We start from the raw sequence: 19,521 nt of genomic DNA, 5'->3' as shown, positions 1-19,521 counted from the left end.
TCCGTCGCACTTGAGGCTTCAAATTATTCGGTAAGTATTATATAGCATAATATAATATGCATAAACAGCAAGTATCTTTACAAAAAAATTGGTAAGTATTTTATTAAAATATGGCAATTATCTAATGGTCAACACAAGTAAAAAATGATTATCGATAAGTATTTAAATCAGGGGTGACCAGTCTTTTGCATACCATCCGCCAATTTTTTTCACAGGCGAGTTCACACGCACCATACAACTCAAGCACCTTTTCTAGCTTCTTACATTAACGGTTGGGGTTGGAAAATAGGGATAGGGGTAGGATCTGCTTCGCTTAGGGGAGGAAAAGGAATAACTCAATCACACAATTAAATTAATTAATTTATGCCAGTTCAAAAAACACACAATTATTGGGGCACCAATCTACAATAGTCAGAAATGATCTCTTCGACGAGAGGGTGATTGCTGTCGTGGACCCCGTTGATGGTGCTACAGCTGCCGGAGAGTCTCGTTTGGTGAAGATAACTTTGGACCACAGTTGTTGGATGTGATGAGAGAGAGCTCTGAGAGGGATGGAGCACTGAGAGCTTTTGAGTGTTTGGATTTCGCTAGTTTTTCAATGCTTGGTGTTAAATTTGTTACTGAGAGCAGCAGAGAATTATTCAAATTTGAATCAGTTATTCGCGACCTTGTTTTGCTTTTAATCAATTTCATTTTCACGTCTGTATGTCGATCCAAAGCGATATAAATATAACTTGTTTTTAAATCAATCAGTTCCATTTGTATCTTACTAGGCATCTGCATTACATTTTGTTCACTAAGTGAAAATGGGTTAATGAATGCGTGCATACAGTGTTCTTATTTAGCAAAATCATGAAAACGACTTTCAAATGACCCTTGTAATATCTTGATTTTTTCAATATATTTGCCAATAAATTGCTATTATCCGCAACACATTCATTCTGCTCTTTCAAGTGTGGAAATTGACTCAAATCCTCATTTTCTAACTGAGAGATGAACGGTTTTAGTTTTATTTTATTCCTACAATTGTAAACTGTCTAAAAAATGGGATGGACTGATGAGTAAAAAGGTTGTATGACTTGAACTCTGAGCACTCAGGTGTTGAAAATATGAAGATGGATTCAGTTATGGCGCCTTCTTCAAAAGAATAAGTAGGCGCAAAGATGAAATGCGCCACGGCTTGGCCACCACTGATTTAAATAGTCAATATGAAAGTATTTCATGGTAAGTATAAATGAGGCGCCGAGCGCCAAAGGAGTTCAAGCACCATTTAACAAAAGTGCTAGAAAATGGCCGACAAGTTTTCAGTGAATTTATTTTTTTAATTTTAAACTTGAATGTTGAAATGGACAATTATTTTCTAAGCAAAGCAAATTTAAAAAAATTAAAGTATTATTTGCAATAATATTTAATGAAAAATATCTATTGGATTCCAAAAAAATGGTGTTTGAGCCTCTTTGGCATATAGAAAAATGAAAAAAGGTGGCACTTCATACTTTTTTTTGTTGCATAAGCTTCTGTGGCATTAACATTTTCAAACTCAAATAATGGCATTAATTTAAAAAAATAAATCATTTAAAAAAAAATGTTTTAATGTAAGGGTTTGGATAGCAATAAAAAAACATTTTGATATAAACAAATTTTATTATGCCAAATAAACACTGAAAAAATGGTCAAATTTGTTATGATTGTTACATGAGTTTGTTTGGCATAAAATTTGCCTTATAATATTAAATACGTTTTTGCCATTACAGCAATGATTTCAAAGCCTTTCGATTGTTTTTTTTTTTTGTAATAACCGTCTATATACCCAATATTATTAATAATACTAAATCAAATCGTTACTCCAAGCTGGCCAAAATAACAAAATCATTATTCAAATTTAACACCATCATTTTTTCTCAAGGATTCTGGTGATTTTTTAAATACTTTTTTTAGTGTATATCAATCGTAATTGGATATAAAACAAGATGAAATTAGAAATAAGAGTTATTTTCCTTCATGGAAGTAAAAGTTTAGTGGACATAATTACTAAAATGACGTTAATAACCATATTTCAAAAGTAATCTAAAATATTTTAAACAACAGCGTATGTGAAAGAAAAACGGATAAAACATGTTAAACTTACCGTGATTTTCCTCGTTTACAGGTTTAACACACATCGAAACTATTTTTCTAATCCTTCTTGAGCTCATTTTTAGTTTTTTTCACTGTTGAGAACGTATATTCAATAAGACAAATCTGACAGCTGTTTTGGTCTCGCGCTCTCCATAGTATAATGGCGGATAAGCTTCTGTGGCATGCCGACATAACGACCAAAACAATTATGTCACAGAAAATAAATCTCTATTGTAAAATATCTATAATTATTTGAGCGATAAGACTTTGTGGCATGATACATATCGATGTATAGAAAAAAACCAACATTCAAATGTCAAAAATCGTAAAGTTGGCGCTTGAGCTCCTTTGGCACTCGGCGCCTCAAATATCAATTTGTCAGAATAAAATCTAATCATAAATAATCGGTTCGAACCGAATATTCATTAATGTTGCGTGCTAGCACTGACTAATAGGATGAATGTTTTTTACTTCTACTATCAAAATATTAATTGGTATGTGTTTTATCTATTGGCCCGTGTCATTTAAATAATGATTATTTATTTTAACAACTGACTTTTTTAATAACATTACTTGCTGAAAGAATATTTTACATTTAACATCAAAACTGGCGGGCTTTGGAATAGATACTTACCATTTAATTAAAATTCTGACTAAAAAATTTTCAAAATGTATTAATTCCTGTTTCAAAAATGCACACCTGAAACTAATACGATTCTAGTTTGATGTTAGTATGATTGCATTGGCTACTACAAAAAATGTACCTGCTACTGTTTGCTACATAAATATCTATGTTTATAATATGTTTAAAAGTTAATACTGAATATTTTTTATAGTTGATGAACATTTGTGAGAAAAGTTTGTCTTTGCCTGCAGGAAGTGGCGGAGGGAACAACTCTCCCGGTGGATCAAACAATGCTATACCTGGGGCAGGAGTGGGCGCCGGGGGCCCTCCTGCGCCCGCTGTCCCCCCTTCTACCACTGCAAAGGCGCAACTGGAGCAACTCAACAACATGAGAGAGGCTCTATTCAGTCTCGATGGATGGGGTGGAGTGAGTACATTTCTACATGCATGTCATTTTCCCTGCGGACACATGTATAATATCCTGACTTGAGTCTTATTAACCCATTAATTACCAAGAACGAGAAATTCTCATGTTAGAAGAGGTACATGGTAATGTTTTTTTTATTACACCATATTAGGGCATCTATTGAAAATTTCTGGTATTAAATGTGTTTCGAAACAACTTTGCTACAGGGTGAATATATTAGATTACAGGGACTCTTACCAACCAGTATAAAATATTGGATTTTAAAAATATCACACAAAAAATAGTACAGCATTTTAAATATTTTTTTTTAATTTTGCGTTTGTGACATCTGTTAATTGAATCTTAGTCCAATATTTAGTAAAACAGTTCACTGCGCAGAATAAAATAATGTATTTATGTTTCTGTGATGGAAAACACTTTAAAATTAATGCCATTAAGGTCTTTTTTTTTATTGGCGTTAAGAATGAACGTTGTTTACGTATTTACAAACCTTAGAAATGATTTTAGATACAGGATAATACAGGGAACAGTTTTATTACAAATCATTATTTATATTTTGAAGTTTCGGAACAATGCATCGTAACTTCTGATACTCCGGAATAAGTTCGCGAAATTACACCTATTGCTAGAGATGCGAAAAGTACGGCATTTGTCAATAATTTTCAGATATTTCATGGGTTATGAAAATATATTACGCTTTATAATACAAGCAGATTTTTAAATCTTGATGTAATTGGTTTTTTATTTAGCACTAAACTGTATCTGTAGAAAAATAAACAAAAGTTTTTATGTATTGAACTTTGAACCTCACCATCTCGCTTCCAATATTATTTTTTTCTTTACTGTCTTCTAAATCATTTATTGAAGCTTTCTTTTTTTATTTATCTTCAAAGAAACAAACAATTTAAACACATACTTTTTGAATTATTAATATTTGATTGTTGGAAGTCAATTTAGTATTATTATATACAAAAATAAACCAAACAAGTGACCAATGGGTTAATAACCATTGTATTACGAAATTATTGCCGGAAATTTTATGCCATTTTTGTATTTCATACAAAAACTTTATACAGTCAAACTCAGTTATTACCATCACGGATATAGCGAGATCTCAGATGTAACGAGGAAACATTCGTCGACATTTTAGTTTATGATTTTCTCCATACATTTATTCACTTTTATAACGAGCTACTTATTGGATATACTGAGTTAGAATATCGTCAAAAATGTTAATGTGTCAATCATTTAAAAAGATTTTGACCCTAAGCAATAAAATCCGACCAGACAGGATGCTGCCGGGATCGGATTAGTTAAGCTGACAATATTGAAAAAGTTTCCACCCATATGATTGAAATTGCATGTAAAAAATCCAAGGTTTGTGAAGTCAGTAGGTACCGACCAGCATTCATTACAATAAACAACTTCTTTTGTAGTTCATGAATGTCATGCTTGTTTCGAAGAAAAATTCTAATTGCGTATTTTTGTTTGAATTGTGACTTTTTTGCGTTATGTGACCGCTCATTTAAAAATAACTATTCTCTGATATAACGAGTAACGCTTATAATGAGCAAATTCAGTCGGTCCCATCTTCCTCGTAATAACCAAGTTCGACTGTATTATGCGAAGTGAGGACAATTATGTAAAGCAAATGAATATTTTAAGAATACTTGGTGAACGTGACTAAATTGATACTGGCAATGTAACTTCCGATATTTTTTTCATTTTAATGAAATAAACTTTATAAATTTTCTTCAAAACTTATTACATAATATTATGTATAATAAGTAATAATATTAAATATATCGACATATTTATATTAGGAACAACTTTTTCAATTCAAGCTTACCTGCGTAAACCGATTTGTATCGGGAAGTCCGTGTGTATGGACGGGAAAACTGAGGCTCGCGCAAACCGAAAAGTGCTGTAAAAGTGATACCGCACAGGCAAGTCGGGGCGCCGTCTAGCCGGCACAATTTACTGCTGGGTTAAATTTCAGACTCATTGAAAAAATACATTAGGCACTCTTCACCACGTATTTTCTCTGCCATGATTATAACCTGGATCCAACTCCTGTAAGGTTTTGATGACACCAATTTATTTATGAGCAAATATACGCAATAAACACATTATTTGGTATTAAAAAGATTTGCTTTTGTGTTCTGCTATAGTAGTTGAATTTGTAATCGATCTTTGGTTTTCATTTGCTTGTCGAAATTTAATGAAGCTTATTCTTAAATGAGATATTTTAATACGAATTACAGCAACACGTGAATCAAGATACCAATTGGGATGTCCCCACTACGCCCGAACCGGGAGTGAAGATGGATCAGCAGGGCGGACCTCCGGTCTGGAAACCCAATGTCAACAATGGTCAGTTCTCTTTCTCCCGTTGCCATATCTGATTGTTATTTTGTGTCTTAACAAATACAAGTTACATTAATTATAAATAGGATCGAGGGAATAGGCGATATAAGTCCAAGTTGAGTAAACTAAGTGTAAGTTCTATTTTCAACATTCTGTAAATATGGATTTCTTTACTTGTTGTTATGCTAAAAAATATTCACATTTATTTATGTCGGTAGTGTTTTTATTTTAATAGATACATCATACCTTTCTTGCGATATGAGAATTTTTAGCAAGAGATACAAATTAAAATACACATACAGTAAAACCTCGTTAGTAAGAATACTGATAGTTCTAAATTCGCCGTAATTCAAAATTTTCGCGAACAAAAAACCCTTGGAATATTATTTTCATATAAAACCTTTAATTCGAATTTAGTAATTCGAAATGATTTCAGAGTCCTGGCATATAAAATATATTCAATAAATCGTAATAAAGTACACTATTTCATGAGCCAGTCATTGAAAATTGCGACAGACTTTTCTTAAAACATTCCACTCCAAGGTAAACCACTCCAACGTAAAACAATAATTCACATCATGTTTCATGTATTATTAGATTTTCACATAGTTTTACTAGAGAACCGATGCCAAACAATTGTGTTGGGAAATTGGATAAATAAAAAATATTTCATATTTTTCTATAATAAAATAAATAAAGCTATCTGGTAAATTCAAATAATGGATAAATGACACATGGTATTTGGACAGATTTTAATTTGAAAGAATTGTATCGGAAATCTGGTAGGCACATCTATGATCGGAAACAAAATTAATGAAAATCAAATTTTTTTTTTTTAAATTTTAATATTTTCCCCCCATACATTTCATATTTCGTAATTCGAATTTTTTTTTCGAGTTTTTGGTTCCATAGAATTCGTATTAATGAGGTTTTACTGTAATTTATTGGTCACAGTTCTCAAACAGTGATTTCAATTATGCTGTTATAAAGAGCAGTTTTTATGTTTATTGCACGCTCTTAATAATATGATGCTTTTGAAAACCGTAGGTACATAACTCGACTAGGTTGTCAGTACCCCTTGAGACCTTGTTCCTTCTATTCCTCATAGAAAATGAAATCCCATAGCATTCTTTGCAATGATTATAAACTGGATCCAACTCCTGAAAGGTTTTGATGTCAGCAAACATAATATGAGCAGATATTAGTTTTGATATTTTTTGTAAGCCGCTTCTCGGCATGGGCTTTCGGGGTGTGGGTGTTCATAAAATAGATGTACTGTATGAGTAGGTAGAAGAATTTTCTAAGAGTGACCCATTGCTTATTCCAGGAACGGACCTGTGGGAGGCCAACCTCCGGAACGGGGGACAGCCGCCGCCCCAACCGGTGGCCAAGACCCCCTGGGGGCACACCCCTACCAGTAACATCGGGGGCACGTGGGGAGAGGATGACGATGCGGGAGACGCCGGCAATGTGTGGACCGGACCCCCGCCTCCTCAGCAACAACAATGGGGCGGGCCGCCTCAGCAGCAGCAGCAGCAGCAGCAACAACCCCCGCACTGGAACGCCGCCAAGAAGGACGATTGGGGAGGGTGGGGGGAGACCTTACGCCACGACATGCATCGGCCGGATATGCACGGCCGCGACCTCAGGGCACCCGCCCCCGATCACCGTGACATGCGCGCCATGATGGGGATGGAGGGACGCGGGGACATGCGTGGAGACCCGCGCGGCATCTCGGGCCGCCTCAACGGCACGGCCGACATGTGGAATCAGCATCACGCCCCGCACACCATGCAACCTCCCGCCAAGATGATGCCCTCCAACGCAGGCAACGGCGCCAACCAATGGGGTGCGCAGGGTCCCAAGGACCCCATGGGTATGACCAAAGGACCCTCCGGCTGGGAGGAACCTTCTCCGCCGGCCGCGCGCCGCCACATGCCCAACTTTGATGACGGCACATCCCTCTGGGGACAGCAACGAGGGGGGAACGCAGCTCAGCCCTGGGAGGACGCGGGCGGGATGGGCCACGGTGCCATGCAGTGCCCGCCCGGTATGCCACCCAACCGCATGCCTGGAGCGACCCCCGCCCCCATGAAGCCGGATGCCATGTCTTGGGGCCACCATGGCCCCCGAAATGGTGCCTGGAAAGACGGTGGGGGCCATCCCAACTGGGACAAGGAGGGGGCAGGTTCGTGGAACGAGGGCTCTGTCGGCCAAGCCGGCGGCTGGGCCGGTCCTAAGATAAAGCCTACCGGCGGTTCGTGGGACTCTGATATGGGAGACTGGGGAGGGCCCAAGCCGCCCTCTGGTGGGCCGTCCGGCAAAATGTCCGGTGGCCTGCTACCCAAGGACATGATCTGGAACAGCAAACAGTTCCGCTCCCTTGTGGACATGGGCTACAAGAAGGATGACGTAGAGCTAGCTCTGCGCCGCCGTGACATGAATATGGAGGAGGCCATGGACCTCTTAGGCCAGATGAGGGGCGGGGGAGGCATGGATACCTGGAGGCGCCACGAAGAGCACCCCGCTGGGGGCCCACCGTTCGATCACCAACAGCAGATATACGGGGCCCCTCCGAGACCTCACCACGCTGGTTTTCCTCCCCAGCAGCCACCGAGCGTGCCCTACTCTCCTGTTTTGACTGTGCAGAAGATCCTCAATGCTCCCACAACTCAGCCGCCGCCCTCATTCAACCAACAGAACAAGTGAGTTTCCATTTGGCAAACTAAAAAGCAATTGTAGCAGTTAAATATCATAGCTGAAGAAATCTCTACGTTTTGGAATTAATTCGTATTACAAATTCATATTATAAACCAAAAAGCAGTTTTGTTTTATGCACTACAATGACATTGGTAATCACAGAATTAAGTCATTGTTCCGACTATCAGTAGGTGCACTCGCAGTTTATCTGATTCAAACTTATTTTATTTCTTTAAAACTGTTGTATGTATGTATGTACATGTCTATGATAAAATTACAGTCAATCGGGCGGAGGAGGTCAACCCAGCACGGCGCAGCTGCGAATGCTGGTGCAGCAAATTCAGATGGCGGTCCAGGCGGGCTACCTCAACCACCAGATTCTCAACCAGCCTCTGGCCCCGCAGACCCTCGTTTTGCTAAACCAACTCTTGCAACAGGTATCTTTCACACTCTTATCCTTTTTGCCATTATGTTCCTGCTTCCTAATTGCAGTATATACCCTTCACGTGATTGGCTGCTTACCAAAAAAATTTTAGTGTACGACCTGTACCGAAGTCAACACATTCAGAACATGTATAATGCAAACGTAGAAAACTTACTGCATCTGACAGGATTTTTTATTTATTGGCTTTATTCAATAATTGTTAGCCACTAGGTCCATGCTCTGGATCCAAATTCACAAATGCAGGATTTGAACCCATAACGCACAACTTCATGAGCGGACATTGCCACCTGTCTCGCCGTATGTCCACATATAGGCAGCCAAATTACCTAATTGTCATAATTTATAATATTTAGACTAATTAATATCATACGTAAATTACAGATGTCAAAATAACTTTCAAAGATATTACCAACCAACAGCCTTTCTGTTTCAATGCGCTAACATACGCTATTTTAATTTTTCTACAGCTACCAAATCAACCATACTAAAAGCATCGCAGAATCGACATCAAGTATTACAATACACACAACCTCATTAGTTAAATAGTCCAAACTGTTTGTACACATTATGATTATTATAAATGTTTATTGTCCTAGATCAAACAGATGCAACAATTAGCTGTGCAAAATACTTTGACTGTCAACAAAAACAACCCCACAGCTCTGTTGCACATCTCTGTGAGCATCACAAAAGCCAAACAGCAAATTACCAACCTGCAGGTAAATACCTCATTCAATTTTACCTCCTGTTTGTTTTCTCAATTAACTTCAAATCAATAAGAAAAAGTGATGAATATGCTATGTCGTATTCCAAGAGCTTATAATCCCGGAATGTGAAATGTCAGGTGTGACGTTTTTTGACACGAGTCCAGATTGACCGCGCTACTTGCTTAGGGCGAGATATAAGCAATTAAATTTTAAGATACGGTGATTTTGAAAATCATCGTCACTGCTCAGCGAACCAAGTCACAGTTGGCGTATTACATGCCGATGCCTGTTAGCTGTGAAATGTCATTGATTACGCAAAATATTTTAAATTGTAAACGCTTTGTAAGTACCTACCCTTGTACAATGTAGAATACACAATGTAATATGTATATTATAAACACCATAATATAAAAAAATACAGATATATGGAGCGCATACATAACCTCAGTTATTTTTTTATGTTAAAGAAACATCAAAGCAACATAATTTACTACATCAAAGCAACATAAGTATTAACTTGCACCCTGCATACCTATTTTCTAAGATTATTTTAGATATTCTTTTATTGAATGGAAATATTAAGCCTTAAATGTCGTCCACAGAACCAGATAGCGGCCCAGCAGGCCATTTATGTGAAGCAGCAATCCGGAGGCGGCGGCGGAGGGGGTAATTCGGGCGGAGATTTTTTCAACAAGCCTCATGATCCGCTCGCCCAACTTCAAAACAACTTTGCAGACATCGCTCTCAACAAAGATCCATCAAACGTGAGTGTTTTTCAACAATACATACATAATAAAATTATGATCAATGTATAGTGTTTTAGATTTTTTTGATTCACTGTAAGTCAATTCTGTCAATAATTATGACCATTGTTATGTTACCATAGTTACCGTTTCCGTGGAATAGCATAATATCATGTTACGCGTTCCGAGTCATAATTCCCCAGGATACTCTGAAATAATTGGGTAACTGATGAATCGTCAAATGACTTTTCAATATAGAATTAGATCATAATTATTCATGGATTTAGCAGGTAATTAGAAAATATTGAACAATCGTAAATACATCATTCATATGGAAAATTCTAAAGAAAGATGGCGGTCAAGAATATGCACATTGTCATGTTTCAATTCCAATATGCCCACATCACAATATATTAATTTCATTCTGACTACCAAATCAACTGAACCACACTGAAATTACCCAAAAATGTCATGATATGTGTTATGTAATGTTCTAGTCGAACTCTTGGCAATAGTCTAGGTTCTACGGTATTACGTTACATATTGGTGATCCTGAATGTTGTTGACAGTCATACGGCAGCGGTGGGGGGCAGCAATCTCGCCTGAACCAGTGGAAGCTTCCGTCTTTGGAGAAAGAGGGTGAGGGCTCTGAATTCAGCCGGGCTCCGGGAACCACTTCCAAGCCCACCACCAGTCCGATCAATCCCATCAATTTACAACAAGACAAGTGAGTACTAGTATTATATTATTGTACAATGGCGGTCTGCCGACATAGTAGAATGTAGCTTTGGACTTTTACATTTTAGTCTTCAATGCAGAGGAATTATTTTTTTGCAATTCAGAAAAGTATGAAGCTCAATTGTTTTATGGGGCTAAATACCCACCCGTTATAGTTTTATAAGTAATGTGAAATGCCACAAAAAAAACCAGTACAGAACTCAATATATTTTTGGAGAATTATTTGGTTGGTGAGAGGGAATAAAACATAAAATAGCCCTCCATCTTCTGAATTCATATCTTAAAAAGTATAAGTGAATAACAATAGAAAGACATGGCGACAGTTGCCTTTGATGGAGATCTATGCTTTTCCTAGATTCCGGTATGATTAGTAGTGAATAGAAATAGTGACATGAATGGCAAACGAGATTTGTCGGCTTGCCCTAATATGCAGCATGAATTTCAGCACTTGGTCGAGCGGGCGCGGCATGAGTGACGGATGGCCGTCGTCCGACCCCTCGGACCTGGCCGACGGCAAGGAGCCGTGGCCTTCCAGCCAACCGCAGCCTTCCGCCTACTCTGACCTCGTTCCCGAATTTGAACCTGGCAAACCATGGAAGGTATGTTTTACCTTTGATTTACCACTTCACATGAGTATCAACTACTGTGATACTAATGTGAAAATGGATATTAGTTAGCCAGAATATATTTATTGTACAAACAAATTTTAATGTAATTTTTGTAAATAAATGTTTAAATATACAGTACATAATATTAAATAAGGCCATACTTCAGTTGAGGCATGATCTAAAAAGATCGTGGCTAGGCGATGCGCGGATTGTGCAAATGACGCGTGCCGAACGAAATATAATTTGTCATAATAATCCAACATGCGTCCATTTAATGTTATGTTTATTGTTATATTACTAATAATAATAGTATATTCATTGACATGTTTTCTTTTATAACCCGCGTAGCGTCATCAACAAAAAATAGTCTCGGTTGCGTGCATATTTTCGTAATGTTATTATTACCCGTACCGTAATAAATACATCAGTTAAAAATAATAGGTCTGACTTTTATTACCCCCAAATCCATTAAGTTTGCGTCGAGACACTAAAGAATAACAATAAAGGCCTTGTGCAATCATGTAAACTCGGAACAAATATCTCTATACAAAAAACTCACCGCCTCGCAAATCCACCATTTTGTCCGAGGCTAATCGGCCGGGACCACTGCGGCGACCCTCTTTTGGTATCACGTTACAACTTCACACTCGTAAATCAGTCACATATTTTAACCTTTGCCATTAGAAAACACATTAATTATTCAATACCTTGACACTTTTAAAATAAATCTTAAAACTTAACTGCATTTAAAAAAAAAAAAGGATAAAACGAATTCAAAAATGTTTTGAACTATGGTAAATTTTATAACATGGATCTAAACATAACGCGACTTGGCACGTTGAACACATAAAACGGGATAATTTGTATACTGCCCTTCCAAGGAAGAAGGCAGTAACTCGTAAAATTTGTGAAATTGAGTTATGAATGCTATCCGTTTTGAATTTTGAAAGCTATAATATTATTTAAAATGAGTATTATCACTAAAATACCGTTAAAATCCTTAGTGAAAAAAATAGACATCTTCTAAAATCGCACTAATTGCACCTATTCATTGCAGTTACTGCTTGTTTATTATTACATTGTTTGTATTTTAACATCCTTCTAATAAAAATTATCACCGTTTTTTATTAATTCACAGTACTAAAGTTTAAAAAAAAAACACATTATATCATTTATCTCGAAAGTGTGTGAGAGTCAGTTACTGCCTTCTTCCTTAGAAGGGCAGTATAGTTTTTTTGCCTTTTTTTGAATTGCCACAGACATGGCATCTCCTGCACGGCTTGGCATTTTTGGGTGTTGGAGGAATGTGCACTGGCAAATGGTCTGTAGCGGATTTTAGTGGAAGAACTTAAGAATAAACGCAAGTCAAACACAAATAATTAAACGCACACACTACGCTAGCTTAACCCATTGCAGACAGATTAAATTTTTCAGGATCATTTAAAAAGGCACACTGTTTACTAAAATTGATATAACTCATGTATTATTCATTCAATTCAAATAAATTTTTTAAATATTTGTAGGTTTTGAATTTTTCTATTAAGTATTTACATTTTAAGTAAACTTTGTCTATAAGTGGAATGAAAAAAACATGTCAAATATAGTTTTTTGGTTTTTTTAGCCTTTTTTTATACAAAATGACAGAGATAAAAAGTTTATGATAGAAGTAAATAATAAAAGGAAGATATACTAAAACTGGAGCTAAATATAATATTCTTCAAGATATTTAGAAGATGGAGGGCCATTTTATGTTTATTACTGTCTCTAACACCTCATACCTAGCGAACTGATCATTATTTTGACAAATTTAAATAAAAATAGATTTTATAAATCAAATATTTCTTAAAAAATATATTGGACCGTATATAACTAACATCATTAAATGATAGCTACATATATTATTAAGTAATTTCAACTTTAAAAAAAATCAAAATATGATTAAAAAAAAATTATTTTCATCATGTCCTGCACCCTGTAACACCGGCGTCAAATTGGCGCCGATAGGGCGCGATGGGTTAAAGGCCATCCATGGACTGAAACCGTATGCGGTTTAGATCCGTGTGCCATACTAAACTTATGATTTTTGTTCTTGAAACTATATTTTCACTAAATTTGTAAGTGCAAGTGTATGGTATAAACGGATACGATCAGGTGCTTATAATATAGTTTGTGAAATATATTTACATGACCAGAAAAGATAAGCTTAGTATGGTACACGGTTCTAAACCGCATACGGTTTCAGTCCATGGATGGCCTATTAGTATTGGTTTGTGACACAGACCACTTTTATCAAAAAAAACTTTTTTACGTAAAACGATCATTGAGTATTGTTATGTTACATATCCAGTGAAAAAAGACCAAAAAAATATTGAAATAAACTAATTTTATTATTAAATAAACTATTCAAGTAAGATCATGTTAACGCGCGTGTTTGAACATGTAGTTTAAAAAAAATAAAAATAATTCGGTTAGGTACATGTTCAAACACGCGCGTTAACATCATTTTACTCCCTACTTCAATTTTAGTTTGTCAATTTATGGCTACGGCTGTATGTTGTAGCTTAACCACTGGGGAATGGCAAAAGAATCACAGAGATTATCAATATAATTTTTTATCGTAAATATTTTACAAAAATAATCTCGTCATAAATTATACTAATGGTTTTATAAATGCATTTAAAAATTAATAAATATAAAAAATCTTAACACCGCTGCACATTCATGTACTGAAATATGACTATATTCTAAAACATTAGAGCGAGAGGTTTAAAAGAACACTATTTTATGTAATAAAAATACTTTTTGCAGTCATCAAATGTTTAAAATAAATATAAAGGATAACAAGGCTTCAAAATTATATAAATAGATTATCTACAACGTTTAAGGAATGTCCAGGATCATGGTTTGAAAATACAAAAAAAGCTCTATTTTGACCTACGCTGAGCATGTCCGCCCTTAAATATTATGAAGTGAAACCTATATACCAATTTAAGAACACTGAATTTGAATTTTAAGTATTAAACCTCAGTAGATGAATGAATAACTGTTTCAAATTATGTGCAACTATTCATAAATGCATATAGGAAAAAGGTAACATGTGACTAAAAACCCCTTATAAATAAAAAATTGACAAATTATAAAAAAATTACATTTCAATCTTGAGTAATTAATTAGGTCACCTGTGTTCCAAATTTCATTTAAAATATTAAGTAAAAATGCGTTTTTCTCACAACTCAATTTATGCACAAGTGCCCTTTTGCTTTTGGGACGATGATATTATACTTCAAAATTATGAATAAATAAAATATTTTTGGCGATCAACCAAAAATCATTTCGCGATCGAACTTATCGACACCCCTGCTATATAACTTAATAAATATTTCAGTAAATTAGCTACATAGGTACCTACATAGTTGAAAATTTCCTAGATATTAGAGAAATAAATTTAAATCTAATGATTCCGGAGTGTCTGTAGTCTAAATATATTGTGTGCGTTTTTTAAATTAGATGAAGAGCATCGAAGACGATCCAGCCATAACTCCGGGCTCAGTGGGAAGGTCTTCGTTGTCGCTGGCTACTATCAAGGACACGGACATCTTCGGAACGGGGGCGCAGGGCAAGGCCTCCCCCACCACTCCCTCCGAGAGGTCCTTATCTTCCAGCACTTGGAGTTATCCACCGCCTTCCGCCTCCATGGGTGGAGCGTTCAACTTGCCCAAGGGGGGCAACCCCTCGGCTGCTAAGAACTCTTGGGGTGACACTGCTGCCGGCTCCTCGGAACTGTGGGGTTCCACTGGAGGCAAGTCCCGGGGGCCTCCGCCTGGCCTGCAGGCCTCCAAGTCTGGACAGGTGTCAGCCTCGTCATGGGGCGGCGGCCAGTCTCAAGCTCAGAGGCCTGGCTCTTATGGACAGCAGCCCGCTTGGCAGTCCACTTGGCTGCTTCTTAAGAACTTAACCACTCAGGTGACTATTTTATTTATAGACTTGATTTTGTTGAAAAAAAAAATGTTTCAACAATGTGATTGAAAACAATGTATTATTACTAGGCTTAGGATTTTTTGGTGCTAAAACATGAATAATAGGTACCTAATATATGTAGATATAATTGGAAAATATGTTAAAATTTCATAATTATGTGCTAAAAAACCAAATTAGGTGTCTAAAATTTAAGTAACTATTACAATAAATCATAATATATATTTCAACAGTTGAATTTATTATTTATTCACAAACAGGAAACGCTTTATTACAATAAATAATTAAATAATGCTTAAAATTTTCGAAGGTGAATCTTTGACGATTTGATCTTCAATTTGGAAAAACTTCTTTCCACTTAATATATTATGTTATTATTGCGTATGTAAATGAAATTATTTCTGAAGTAGAAAAAATTGAAACATCTGAGGCATCTGTTGGATTTTCCAAAACAGCTATTATATTCTGCAGCGTTTGAAGTCCAGTATTTTTATTTAAAACACCATTTAATTGTGTACATATTTTTATTCCAATTGGTCTAGAAACATTTCTTATTTTAGCAGCAGTATTGTTTAAAATATTAATTTGCTCCACTAGTAACTTTGTAGATGATTCTAACATTTCAATTGTGTTTACCGGATGATCATAATTTGAAGTGATGAATGCCAATTCATTTTTTATGGAATGGTTTCCCATTATTTCTTTTACTATTGGTTGGAATCTTCCTCATCAAGTATCTCCATAATTTCTTGTAATTTTTCCAAATTAGCAGTACAGTACACACAATCAGTAATCCGCCGCTCGATTATCCGACAATTACTATAATCTGCCGTTATTTTTACTAGTTGGAAGCACAAAATCAAGCTCCATAATTCGCCGGTATTCGATTGTCAAATTCAGTAGTCCGCCGTGTACAAACAATGCAGATGAGACAGGTTTGTTTTGGAAACTTCTTCGTAAAACGTACATTCATCGCGAAAATGTACCAGGGAGGAAAGTGCCCAAGGACCCCATCACGTATGGCGTGCTCCAATGTAACCGGGACACACAAAATGAAGCTTTTGGTCATAGGGAAAGCCAGGAATCCTAAGCCATATAAGAATATCTGCCTGACTGAACAACTGGTTGTGTCAAGTGATTAGTTAACAAACTTGGTTATATGTATAATTTAGTAAATACTTAATTTTGATTATAAATAAAACCATAATTTGCTAGTACAAATTTCTCAAAAAAACTATTTTTACGAATTACCATATATAATTTTTACCATATTTTGTATGTATGCACTATAATCCGCCGCTTTCACTAATTGGACGCTTGTCTGGTTTATGGGGTGGCGGATTACTGAGAGAGTACTGTATAGTAATTTACTGCAAGCCAAGTTCCCAACCTAGTTTATCACGGGTTGAGGGGGTAGTGATTGAAATTTTGTGTTTATGTGAAAATATGTGCTTAAACCTAGAATATGTAAAAATATGTAATTATACAAAAATATTGAAAAATACAGTCGAACTCGGTTATTACGATCTCGGACATAGCGAGATCTCGGATGTAATGAGGAAACATTCGTTGACATATTTGGTTTATGATTTTCTCCATACATTTATTCACTGTTACAACGAGCAACTTATCGGATATACCGAGCTAAAATACTGTTGATGGGTCGATCGTTTAAAAATATTTCGACCCTAAGCAATAAAATCCGATTGGACAGGATGCCGCCAGGGGACGGATTCAGTTTATAACACTAGTTAAGTGTCTAATTGTTGTTTTTGCCGACAATAATGAAAAAGTATTCACGCACATGGTTGAAAAATTCAAGGCTTGTGAAGTCCGTAGGTACATACCAGCGTTCATTACAATAAACAACTTCTTTTGTAGTTTATGAAGGACATGCTTGTTTCGGGGATTTATACGATTGTTTTCAGATTTTTTATGTGACATATGTGACAGCTAAAGATACCTATTCTCTGATATAACGAGTACCGCTTATAACGAGCAAATTCAGTCAGTCCCATCTTCCTCGTAATAACCAAGTTTGTCTCTAGGTGCTAACAGATAAGGCTTAAATGTTTCAAAATTGTCCGAAACAGATAGATATTTTGTTGTGGGGCCGCTCAAAAAAAATATTTGAATACCTAAGAATCCTAAGCCTAATTATTACCATCATTCGTTTCAGATTGACGGATCTACATTGAAAACGCTGTGCATGCAGCATGGCCCTCTACAAAGCTTCCATCTCTATCTCTCGGCGGGAATCGCTCTCGCCAAATACTCCACCAGAGAGGAAGCGAACAAGGTAAATACAACATATCTGTATCTCTGTCCCTTGGAATATTCTCACCCTCATAATCTGTTGCTTGACGGTTTGTTCTTGCTTTGCAGGCTCAGGCCGCTCTATCGAGCTGCGTGCTGGGGAACACGACAATATTTGCGGAGTCGCCCGTCGACTCAGAAGTGAGCATGATCCTGCAGCACCTGGGGCAAGGAGGGGGCGGCAACGGCGGAGGGGGAGCCTGGCGCGGCGGCGGGGGCGGCAAGGGGTTGGGGGGAGCGGGCGGCGGGCCGTCGTCGGCCGACTCGTGGCCTTTCCCTTCCATGTGGGCGGAGCCTCCGCTGGGCGACGCCCGCAACGCGTCCGCCTCCCTCAGCTCCTTCCTGCCCCCCGACCTGCTCGGGGGAGACTCCATCTAGGCGGCGAATACATACAATTCGATTATGTGATAGTATTGTTGTGCTTTTTAGGTCATAGGTTATTATCGATTATTGTATTGTACTGCACCGTATCGGTCTCGTTTTTAAGAAAAATGAAAAAAAGAAAGCATTCTATTTAACGATGACAGAGAATTATTAATTATGATGACGATTGACGATTGACGATCGGATCGTGACCAAATTTTATAGCGGCCAATTTAATAGTACCTTTACTGAAGAAAAAATATAGATAACGGACGATTGTTTCCTCTTTTTAAGGTTAGCTTAAGCCTTTTGAATATTGATAGGTGGACTTTTTGTTTCGTTTCTTCTTCGGATCGCGCGGGACGAGACTCTTCCGGACCGTAAAAGACATTTATTTTTTGTTCTCCGGTGATATTATAATTAGAGAAGAGGATAAAGGTTAACTTAGTCTAGACTTACGCTTAATCGTGTGACCTTTGCGCTGCGACGGGGGGCGGAGGGCGCGGACGCCGGCCCAACCTAGTCGGGCCCTCGCCCAATTCGTGGCCGGCGCCCTCCCGCCCACCGCCCCCGTCGCTCGCGATGTTATACTCAATTTAGTCATTCTTAATTTTTTGCTCACCGGCCGCCCTAAGCGGGATATCCGTTTATATTGTATTAAATATTGTATCTGTTCATGTGTGTTCTATTGGCGCAGTGTAACCGTCTGAGCGGGGACCGCCCGCTCTTACGCTGGCCGCTTTGTTTTTCTTACGGGAGAAAGTGGACCGCGCCTCGCGCAGCCCCGCGACTCTCCTGACACTCCTCAGACGCGAGCCGATAATTGTATTATTTCGGGCCGCATTGCATACTCTGTTCCTACTGAATCTGAGTTGAATTTAAAAAAGATACTGTACAAATGTGTGAATTAATTTTACATTTAATGATAATTTTAGTGGACAAGGAACGGTCTTTCCCAAAGCATATTCATACTGAAAACTATTCTAAAAAATATACTATATTAACTTGTCACTGTCTTGTTGTCTTTACTATTCTGTAGAATTATCGATGTAATTGTAATGTTCCTTTAATTTACCAAATATCAATATTTGAAATTTTCATTTCTTACTATTACAATTTACATTATTTACAAGTCAAGAGTATCCCTGTGCAATAATGATGCCCTCAAATTGTATAATATTTATGTAGACAATGTCGAAGCGGGGGGTTGCCGTTTGAAACGGAGCGCTTCCGTCGTCAGGGCGATCCGAGCGAGGGAGAGCTAGCGCGGGCTACGTCGGGGGGTCGGTGGGCGGCGGGCGGCAAAGAAAACAGTCATCTCGAATTGTACAAAATTGCCTTTGAAAAGTGAATCTTCCGCAGTTTGTCTCGCGAGGATTCGCTGACACC

The 19,521-nt window shown here is 37.3% G+C and overlaps 1 protein-coding gene across 2 annotated transcripts in view; it reads left to right on the top strand.

Annotated features, from left to right (window-relative positions):
- The window catches only part of gw (trinucleotide repeat containing adaptor protein gawky), a 56,501-nt gene extending 37,384 nt beyond the window's left edge, over positions 1 to 19,117 (top strand). For both annotated transcript variants that reach the window (XM_085949437.1, XM_085949438.1), the window contains exons 8-18: positions 2,995 to 3,170; positions 5,435 to 5,543; positions 6,865 to 8,242; positions 8,518 to 8,674; positions 9,279 to 9,401; positions 9,992 to 10,153; positions 10,702 to 10,859; positions 11,316 to 11,469; positions 14,986 to 15,441; positions 17,633 to 17,752; positions 17,839 to 19,117. In XM_085949437.1, the coding sequence (XP_085805563.1) occupies positions 2,995 to 3,170; positions 5,435 to 5,543; positions 6,865 to 8,242; positions 8,518 to 8,674; positions 9,279 to 9,401; positions 9,992 to 10,153; positions 10,702 to 10,859; positions 11,316 to 11,469; positions 14,986 to 15,441; positions 17,633 to 17,752; positions 17,839 to 18,147 (3,302 nt within the window). In that variant the 3' untranslated portion in view covers positions 18,148 to 19,117. The remainder of the gene's footprint in view (positions 1 to 2,994; positions 3,171 to 5,434; positions 5,544 to 6,864; positions 8,243 to 8,517; positions 8,675 to 9,278; positions 9,402 to 9,991; positions 10,154 to 10,701; positions 10,860 to 11,315; positions 11,470 to 14,985; positions 15,442 to 17,632; positions 17,753 to 17,838) is intronic.
- The last annotated feature ends 404 nt before the right edge of the window (positions 19,118 to 19,521 follow it).

The sequence above is a fragment of the Rhyacophila brunnea genome, unplaced genomic scaffold (assembly GCF_057557595.1).
Source record: "Rhyacophila brunnea isolate RB1 unplaced genomic scaffold, BYU_Rbru_1.0 scaffold_22, whole genome shotgun sequence".
Taxonomy (NCBI): domain Eukaryota; kingdom Metazoa; phylum Arthropoda; class Insecta; order Trichoptera; family Rhyacophilidae; genus Rhyacophila; species Rhyacophila brunnea.
This window is presented reverse-complemented; position numbering and strand designations above follow the sequence as displayed.